The sequence below is a fragment of the Acanthochromis polyacanthus genome, chromosome 6 (genome assembly GCF_021347895.1).
Source record: "Acanthochromis polyacanthus isolate Apoly-LR-REF ecotype Palm Island chromosome 6, KAUST_Apoly_ChrSc, whole genome shotgun sequence".
Taxonomy (NCBI): domain Eukaryota; kingdom Metazoa; phylum Chordata; class Actinopteri; family Pomacentridae; genus Acanthochromis; species Acanthochromis polyacanthus.
Genome location: NC_067118.1, coordinates 6482422 through 6491790, shown reverse-complemented (window position 1 = coordinate 6491790; position 9369 = coordinate 6482422). Strand labels below are relative to the sequence as shown.

Genomic DNA, 9369 nt, shown 5'->3' with positions numbered 1-9369 from the left:
GATAGTGCTGTTCTTGCACAATATTTGCCCTCAGGATTCTGTGGTTGAGCTCACCAGTTTTACATAACAGGCAGATGCTGCAGCTGATGATGCTGTAATTCACATAAACTAGGAAATAAGTCCATCATAACATGGTCTATTGTGGTCGATTTTGTATAAAAACTGCAGCATAGAAACACCTTAAACACAAGGCAAAGAAAATAGTATTTAACAGATTATTTTGCATGAATTAGCTTTTTTTCCTATAAAATGCTGCAATTTTAACCTTAATTTGTGCTACAATGGTTTTCTCATTAATTAGAATAATTTGAAATCTGCAGTATTTATATTCACTATTAAAGAGTGGTATCCAACATTTTTAATCTAAATTATTGCATATTTATACTGTCAACAGTGTGTTCTAGCCCATAGACTAACTGGATGTTTTATTCTAATGGTTTAAAACCAAATCTGTCTGATGCTAGCAGATGATTAGAAGATGATGAAAGGGGTTTTAGGAATAAAAGCTTCTCAGATATTAATCAAACCCATTTATTATACTAGAATGTTCTGAATAAAGAACATTTTTACAATCTTTCACTCAAAGACTAGTTAAAAAGGTTTGTGATTAACAACAGTTTATGTAATAATCACGTGCAGCTTCCACAAACATCAACAAACACACATTTGTTCTTGGATTGGAGGCAGCTCATGATCTCTTCCAGGCTTTAATCCCAAACTACGGGAGTGTCTCAGGGCTGCATGCGAATGGCTCCGTCCAGCCGGATCACCTCCCCGTTGATCATCGGGTTCTCCACCAGCGACGTCACCAGGTGGGCGAACTCAGCCGGGTCTCCCAGGCGAGGAGGGAAGGGAACCTGGCGGGCCAGGAAGGAGCGCACCTTCTCTGGGAGGCTGGCGAGGAGCGGAGTGGCAAAGAGTCCTGGAGGAGGAGGAGGAGCAAGGTCAGGTCTCTATCAGATCATTTACACAAACCAAAGTAAAACAACAACAACTGAATGATACTGAAATAAAAGGCCTGCCTTTGGGATATTAGGCAATATCCATCCATCCATTCTCTATACACCGCTTTATCCTCACTACGGTCATGGGGGGTGCTGGAGTCTATCCCAGCTGACTCGGGTGAAGGCAGGGGACACCCTGGACAGGTCACCAGTCTGTCACAGGGCTACAAATACAGACAAACAATCACACTCACATTCACACCTACGGACAATTTAGAGTAACTAATTAACCTCAGCATATTTTTGGACTGTGGGAGGAAGCCGGAGTACCCGGAGAAAACCCACGCATGCACAGGGAGAACATGCAAACTCCATGCAGAAAGATCCCAGGCCCACCCCGGGATTTGAACCTGGGATCTTCCTGCTGCAAGGCGAAAGTGCTAACCACTATACCACTGTGCAGCCCCATATTAGGCAATAGTATTGCCTAATTGAATTACCCTTCAGGGATCAATAAAGTCATTCTATTCTATTGTAGTACTGCAGAAGATCCATGTGTCTTGTTTTTAGACCGTCTTTGAAATTGAAAATCCCCAACAGTCTGCTTACAGCGATCCCCAACCAGCAGGCTGCACACAAAGATCTAGATTTTATTGACATTTTCGAAGACATACTAAATTTTGACTTTTTTTGCAATTTTGAACGACACAATGTTTTTACGTGATTTTGGATGACACACTTAACTATGCCATTTCTCACAATTTTGGACAGCAAACTAAACTATGAGTTTTTGTGCAATTTTAAACGACAAACTAAATTCTGACATTTTTCACAATTTTGGACGACATAGTAAATTATGTCATTTTTTCGAGATTCTGGAAAACAAACTAAACTATAACGCTTTTGTTACACATTTTGGACGACAAACTAAACTATGATGTTTTTTTGAGATTTTGGACGACACACGAACCTTTGATGCTTTTGTTACACATTTTGGACGACAAACTAAACTATGCCATTTTTTCGAGATTTTGGACAACATACTAAACTATGATGTTTTTGGACATTTTGGATGACTACAGACAGAGTGAAAGGCCTTGCTCAAAGGTAACATAACCCAAATTCTAAACCACTGATCCACTGCACCATCCTGTAGCCTCCTGTCCTGTGTGTTGAGGTATAAAACTAACCGGGTGCGATGGTCATGACTCTGATGCCCATCGGTGCCAGATCTCGTGCGATTGGAAGCGTCATCCCAACGATGCCGCCTTTAGAGGCAGAATAAGCTGCTTGTCCGACCTGCAGAAGAAAACAAACAGAGAAATGAAGCAGAGTGACAGAGCAGCTGTTTAGTCTTTTCTGAGTGTTTTATTAAAGCACCTGTCCGTCATAAGCCGCCACGCTGGCCGTGTTGATGATACATCCTCGGTGTCCGTCTGCGTCGGCTTCGTTCTTTCCCATCTCACCTGCAGCGAGTCGAATCACATTGAAGGATCCAGCAATGTTCACCTGCGAAGGAAACAGAAGAACACCTGAGCTTCTGGAATATGGAGGGAGACCAGAAAGGTAGCAGGAATGAGGAGCTGGAAGCCAGAGTTTATAGTGTTACGCTTTTATACTGACAGATCTCCATGGTAACTGATAACCTGGTTGGATTCTGTCCAGAGTTTTTGATTTAAATCACTGGAAGAAGCGTTTCCCTGTAATAAGTACATCTTATGTTCCTCATTGTTCTCCATTAACCCTCGTGTCGTCCTGTGGGTCAAAATTGACGCATTTTAAAGTTTGAAAATGTGAAAAAAAAAAAAATTTCACAGTGAAACTTCTGATGTCCGCATATCCAACATTTTTGGAACATTTTTTGGAGCAAAAAAGAAATGTTTCTTAAGAACATTCATATAAAAATCAACCAAAATCCAGCAAAATTTGCTGGATTTTGGTTGATTTTTATGTGAATGTTTTTAAGGAAAACATTAGAAATTTTACTGATATATATGCAATCACTTTAGATTTTTTTTAGGATTTTTTTGGAAAATTTTTACTCATTTTTGAAAATATTTACAAGAATTTTCTTGCAAAATTTTGGGGATTTTTTTTTACAATAAAACTTTAAAGGAATTATTATTGGATTTCTTGGATTTTTTTCAGACAAGGAAACTATATTTTTTGTTGACGGTAAATGATGACAACAGGAGGGTTAAAACAACCTGTTGATGAAGCAGCTGAACACCATCAGTTCATTTTGTGCAGAAGAGCCTCGAGGCCTTTTATGTGAAAAGAGCCTGAAGCAGAAAGTGTGAGCTGACAATGTGATGTCTGTTAACTCTGACCGAGGTCTTAGTTTCAGAAAACCTGAATGTGTTCAACTGTCTTTGTGATCAAAACCCTCTGACGTTGAAGCTCTCTGTGTTTGTTTCTGTGCCCGTCTTACATTAATGACTCTCTGGAAGTCCTCCAGGCTGTGAGGAACGTCCTTCTTGAAGTTGTAAGTCTTCACGGCCACAGCGATGCCGGCACAGTTAACGGCTATGTCCAACCTGCCGAACTTCTCTCTGGCCAGAGAAACAGCTGATTGGACGTCTGCCTCCGAGGTCACCTGAGAACAAACACAGACTGGATTTAATCAGGGTTTATGGTTTACATGGAGCTCAGAATAATCCAGTTATTAGTGATAAAGAATAACTGAGACGTTTCCAACAGAAAGCTAAACCACCTGATGTTCCTCTAACTGATGAGGGTTCTAGTGGAGCTGAGGTGGTGGATTTGGTTTATTTCCAACAAAAACACAGAAAAGAAGGAGGAAATATGAAGAGGATTTTTTAAAATATAAATAATAAAGGAAATGTAACTTTCATTTTTCTTTTTTACTGTTAAACTGTTAACAGACATTTCTGAATTTTCAAAAGTTTGGGGTCACTCAGACAATTCATGTTTTCCATGAAAACTCCCACTTTTATCCATGTACTAACATAACTGCACAAAGGTTTTCTAATCATCAATGAGCCTTTCAACATTATTAGCTAACACAATGTAGCATTAGAACACAGGAGTGATGGTTGCTGGAAATGTTCCTCTGTACCCCTATGGAGATATTCTATGAAAAATCAGCCGTTTCCAGCTAGAATACTCATTTACCACATTAACAATGTCTACACTGGATTTATCATTCATTTAATGCTATCTTCATTGGAATAAAAACTATTTTTCTTTTAAAAATAGGGACATTTATAAGTGACTCTAGAACAGTAGTGTAAATCAGTGCTAGTTCAGATCGTCAAAATTCCTCTGGATGGAAATAAAAATACAGCAAAGGGAAGGAATGACACAGATTTTTATTTAGACTTTTTTATGTTTGTGTCCGTTTAATTTGACTAAACGTGTCTGAATGTGTTGGTTCTGCTGAGTTCTGGACTCACGTCTGCAGCAGCGAAGGCACATCGATCCCCCAGACTGGCAGCCAGAGCCGGACCGTCTGACGAGGGAAGATCCACGATGACGGCCGACGCTCCACTCTGGACCAGACGCTCCACCGTGGCCCGACCCAAACCGGAGGCCCCGCCGGTCACCAGGCCGACCATCCCCTGTAAACAACAACAACACACAGATAAACACCAGGAGGGGAAAACAGGGATCATGCAGCTCATTAACGTCTTTAATTTGGATTAGAAACAACACAAATAATCATTTAATAGTTTGTAAAGGTGAGAAATGTACTCCTAATATGACAGCATTCACTTTATAAATTTACTTTAATAATGTTCTTAAGTCAAAATCTGTAACTACTGTGCTTCCTGCCTCAGCTGTTATGTATTAATCCATACCTATATCCCTGCAGGACATTTTACTTATTTTTTTACACATACATATGCTCTTTATGGGTAAAACTTTGTCACTGTTTCTGAAATGTGCCGCTGGGAAGAAGCTAAAATGAACAAAGAAACTGTTATACACAATAAAATAGTTCAAACACACACATTCTGATGCTTTATAGAATAAAACTTTTCAATTATTTAGGAAAATATAAATATATGCATTCATATACCTGGAAGCCATTGTACTTCTTTTCTACACATACATGTTTTAAATACTAAACCTTTGTCAGTTTTTGAAGCATGCGGCTGGAATAACGTTAAATTAAAGTAAGAAACTGTGTTCAACTTGTATAACCCCAAGAAAAAGAGTTCTGAGGGGGAAAAACACATCATCTGATGCTGTATAGAGGAAAATGATTTGATTATTTGTTGGCTCATAAAGGTAGTTATATATTAATCCAGTTCATGATATTAGAAATAGCCATTATACAAATGTCTGCAGATTATTAACAACAACCAGGACACAGGTCAAAAAAGTTAGAAAAAGATGCTAGTTTTTAATACAAAATGTATTAAGCGATATCACGATATTGCTTAAAACACAATGATAGAAATATAACTTCAACTGGTTTATTGAGCAGTCAGAAACACGTTAAACGTCTCTGTAATTTGACTTTTGTCTGGTTTAAATAAAGAAATCTGGAGTTGAAATTTCGCCAAAACAGTTTAAAAATAGAGACTTGGACGAAACCATTCATTTTTACGGGGGTCGCGCCCCCAAATCTTAGGAAAAATCAAATTGGACCCTCAAACTATGCATTAAGAAATACGTCCTCTTTGTAAGAACCCTGCACATGAACTTCCATGTTGTTTCCTATTTATCATCCATGTTTTTTCTTCTATAAGATTAAACTAAAGTAGGTGACCCTCATCTGAACGACCTTTTTTGTCCGAGAATGAGGGTCCGAAGGTTAGCTTTAGCTCTGCTGAGGGCGCTGTGGGGTTCCTTAGCTCAACAAAACTTCACAACTACAAGAAAACAAAGATATCAAGAGAAGAAAAAACTCATATTCACCGGGGCAGGAGTCTGTTTACAACCTTACAAGTCACATTCTGTCGGAGTAAACGCAATAAATGACGCACAAAAGGATTAAATGTTTCTGTTGCTCACCTTCACACACCGAATGTTCGCCATGTTTGCTGGACCAGGCCGTGACGTCACGTCGAAGATATGCAAAAGAGGAAGCATCACTCTGAGCGGATTTTACCAACCAACTAAACACTTAAAAATTAAATATGCGAGATATTTGAGGGCAAAAAAATCCAAGAAAAATGTTCACATATATTATGCATGAAAGCATTTTTAAAAAGCAGTATTCACAATAAAGGTCAAACTCTGTTACTATTATGGTGATTTTACTTCAACAACATAACACCTGTACACCACAAATATGTATAATTTACGTCTTATTAAAAAAAAATAATTACTTTTTACACACAGTGCTCTTTTACATTGTGTACAGATTTTATTTTTACATATTTTTTGTATTTCTCTTTTTTAAATTGATGCTACTTTTACCTTTATTTTATTATTTTATTTTTTGTTTAGTTTTTCCTCGCGTATGAAGCTGAATCAAGAAAGATTTCCAGTTTACCTGCACTGTAACGTAACCGTGCAAATGGCAATAAAACTATTCTAAACTCTACAGTGAATCATTAATGTCTTTAGAACTCTTGAAACTGTATATTTAATGAGTTTATTTCACTACTTGGTTATTTTAATAGTCTGTAAAACATTTAAATGAATTAAAAAGTTAGAAATTTGCTGTTTACACACCAGAATCTGCTTTATTGGCCAAGTTTGTGACCACAGTTTACATGAAATAAAATGCATTGAAACAAGAGCAATGGAAGGAAAATGAGTGTTTAAGTGCTGTGTGCAGCTACTGATGTGTGTAAAAGACTTTCAAATGTGCTGCTTTACACAGACACAAAGCACAGCAACAGAAGTAGTGTCTTTTAATAAAAATCACAACCTTCATTACTGGATCACTGGAATCAAAATGAGCCAATACTCAAAATGTCTTTTGTATTTTTATGGAACAAATCAATTTAAAGTTTTTAATGTTTTCTTTCAGGATTTGTTTAGTATTTTGGCTGATTGTACTAAAAGATATTACACTTGAAGACCTAAGAGTGATTCTTAATGCAACATTTCTCAAACGCATGGAGTATCTGAAAACTTTTCATCCACCACTGGATCCACGAGGTAGGTGGACGATACTGCAACAGACCAGAGAGATGCAGATAAACAGGTTTGTGAAATACCAGTATATATAGAGAACAGAGATGTAGGATGAAACTGTTCTTCATTAGCGCATCAGTAACAGCTAATAAACCAAAAACAAACTGATCAATAGTGTGACACTAACAGGAGTCACACTTCCACATTTACTTTTGCACTTTAGGTACATTTCACTAATAATACATGCTTATATTCAGCCGTAGTGTTTTCAGAGCACATAGAACTGAACTGTAACAGAGTATTTTTCCACCGCTGGTATAATAGAATACAGAATCACAGCATTTCCAGCAGAAATACAACAGAAACATCATTTAATCTGCAGTAGTCGCTATAACTTTATTTTTAGACTCTTTTCTTGCTTCCTTCTTGCCTCATGTGTATCCTGCTGCTGGAATATGTAAATCCCCCCTCTGAGGGATCAATATATTTATCTTTTAAAGTTGCATAAACAGAAACATTCAAGCAGAACTGCTTTTAGTCCAGACAAGCAGTGACCAATTAAAGCTATTAATATGTGCAAAAATAACAGACAAAACCATACAATATAAACACAGACTTCCAGCTGCTTCTGTAAACTGTACGGACAGAAAATTCTGCAAAGGTGGATGTCTAAACTAGGTTTTACTTTAAGCTGTAATATAACAGTCAGTGTGAGAGCTCTGCTACTTTCAATATCTTTCATTCTAGCCGGCGCCAAAGACCCGCACTCCTAAATGTGATCTGGCCAATCAGTGAGGGTGTCACGGGGAACGCCCCCCTCCACGGAGGGCCGTCGTCCAATCAGAGCAGCTCTCCGGCTCCGTGGGGTCAGTTCAGGCAACCAGCTGATGAGACGTTTTAACCGAGCTCTGGAAGCATTTTATGTTTAAAAATATTACGAAATAAAAACAATAATCAACCCTGGAAGTGATAAAATAAAGTAATCAGACTTCAGTTGATTTTATGAGAGACATTCTTTATTTTTATGATGTGAATGCAAAAATACAGCATTAAAACATCAAATTTTTGGTTTTTCTGCGCTCACATTAAGCCAAATATTAGAATCAAGCAGAAAGGCCCAACGTCATCTGATTTACAAAATGTTTTGAGAAGCGAAAAGTGTTGTTACAGATTATTTTCACTGACTCATGTCATTTTATGGTCAAACTGTCTAAAAAGAAATCATTTTAAAGCTGCAGAAACTTAAAATATTCCTTTAACCCTCATATCATCCTGCGGGTCAAAATTGACCCGTTTTAAAGTTTGAAAACGTGGAAAAAATATCTGTTTTCACAGTGAAACTTCTGATCTCCACATTTTCAACATTTTTGAGAAATCTCTGAACATCTTTTGGTGGAAAAATGTTTAAGAATATTCACAAAAAAATCTACCAAAATCCAGTAAAATTCGCTGGATTTTGGTTGATTTTTTTGTGAACGTTCTTAAAGAAAATATTAGAAGCTTTACTGATATATATGGAATAATTTTAGATATTTTTACTCATTTTTTGAAAATATTTACAAGAATTTTCTTGCCAAATTGGAGGTATTTTTTGTTTTTTAAGTAAAACTTTTCAGGGAAACTTTTAAGGAATTATTGGAATTTTCTTCCTGAAGGTTTTGCAAATGTTCAGAAATTTGGGGATTTTTTTTTGCTGAATTTTTAGATTTTTTTCTAGACAAGGAAACTGCTTTTTGGTGCTTGTAAAATAGGACAACCGGAGGGTTAAAACAGCTTTTTCAGCGTCAGGATCCACTTTTGTGTTTTATATGAAGAAAATATTTTGGTTCTGGGCTGACAATTATAATAAGAAGATTATGCAAGAGAAAAAAACAACAACTGGGTTTAAAGTTGTAGAAGACACAAGATTCACACGTGAGAAGACTGAACAATACTGCAACATAAGCTTTAAACAAAATCTGAGAATATAACAAAACAGAAACACAACAAAGCGACGCCTTAACGAATAAAACAGGAAGGAGAACTAAATGGATGTAAACCTGCAGGAACAGAGCGTCTCGTTGCTGCACTGAGGAAGGCAGTAAGTTGTACCGTTGTATCTCCAAACAGGGGCTGTAAAATCCCAAACCCCACAACAACACAACTTACTACCTCACCACAACACATCACGGCAGAAACACACAACACCTGGACTAATTCCACCCTGAAACACCTGGAAGCTGATTTATAATACTGTGTCTGTAACTGAAGCTAAACCACCAGAAGGACCGAACGTGTCAACAGCTAAACACGGGTGAAACAAGCACAGCTTCATCACCAACGGCAACGCAGGCTTCAGTCGCCGTGGCAACCGCAGGCAGGACGGGCT

The 9369-nt window shown here is 37.6% G+C and overlaps 1 protein-coding gene across 1 annotated transcript; it reads right to left on the bottom strand.

The window, feature by feature from the left end:
* Positions 1–515: 515 nt before the first annotated feature.
* Positions 516–6034, bottom strand: hsd17b10 (hydroxysteroid (17-beta) dehydrogenase 10). The gene is made up of 6 exons (XM_022217881.2): positions 5928–6034; positions 4361–4525; positions 3376–3540; positions 2325–2453; positions 2135–2243; positions 516–922 (listed from the first exon to the last, which is right to left on the bottom strand). The coding sequence occupies exons 1-6, from the start codon at positions 6003–6005 to the stop codon at positions 732–734; spliced, it is 837 nt and encodes a 278-aa protein (XP_022073573.1). The 5' UTR covers positions 6006–6034; the 3' UTR covers positions 516–731.
* Positions 6035–9369: the final 3335 nt, after the last annotated feature.

Coding starts and splice junctions, on each gene's coding strand:
- hsd17b10 (XM_022217881.2), bottom strand. CDS start 6,005: ATGCTTCCTCTTTTGCATATCTTCGACGTGACGTCACGGCCTGGTCCA. Junction 4,526..5,927: donor CGAACATTCGGTGTGTGAAG/GTGAGCAACAGA, acceptor TGTTGTTTACAG/GGGATGGTCGGCCTGGTGAC. Junction 2,244..2,324: donor TGGCGGCTTATGACGGACAG/GTGCTTTAATAA, acceptor TTTCTTCTGCAG/GTCGGACAAGCAGCTTATTC.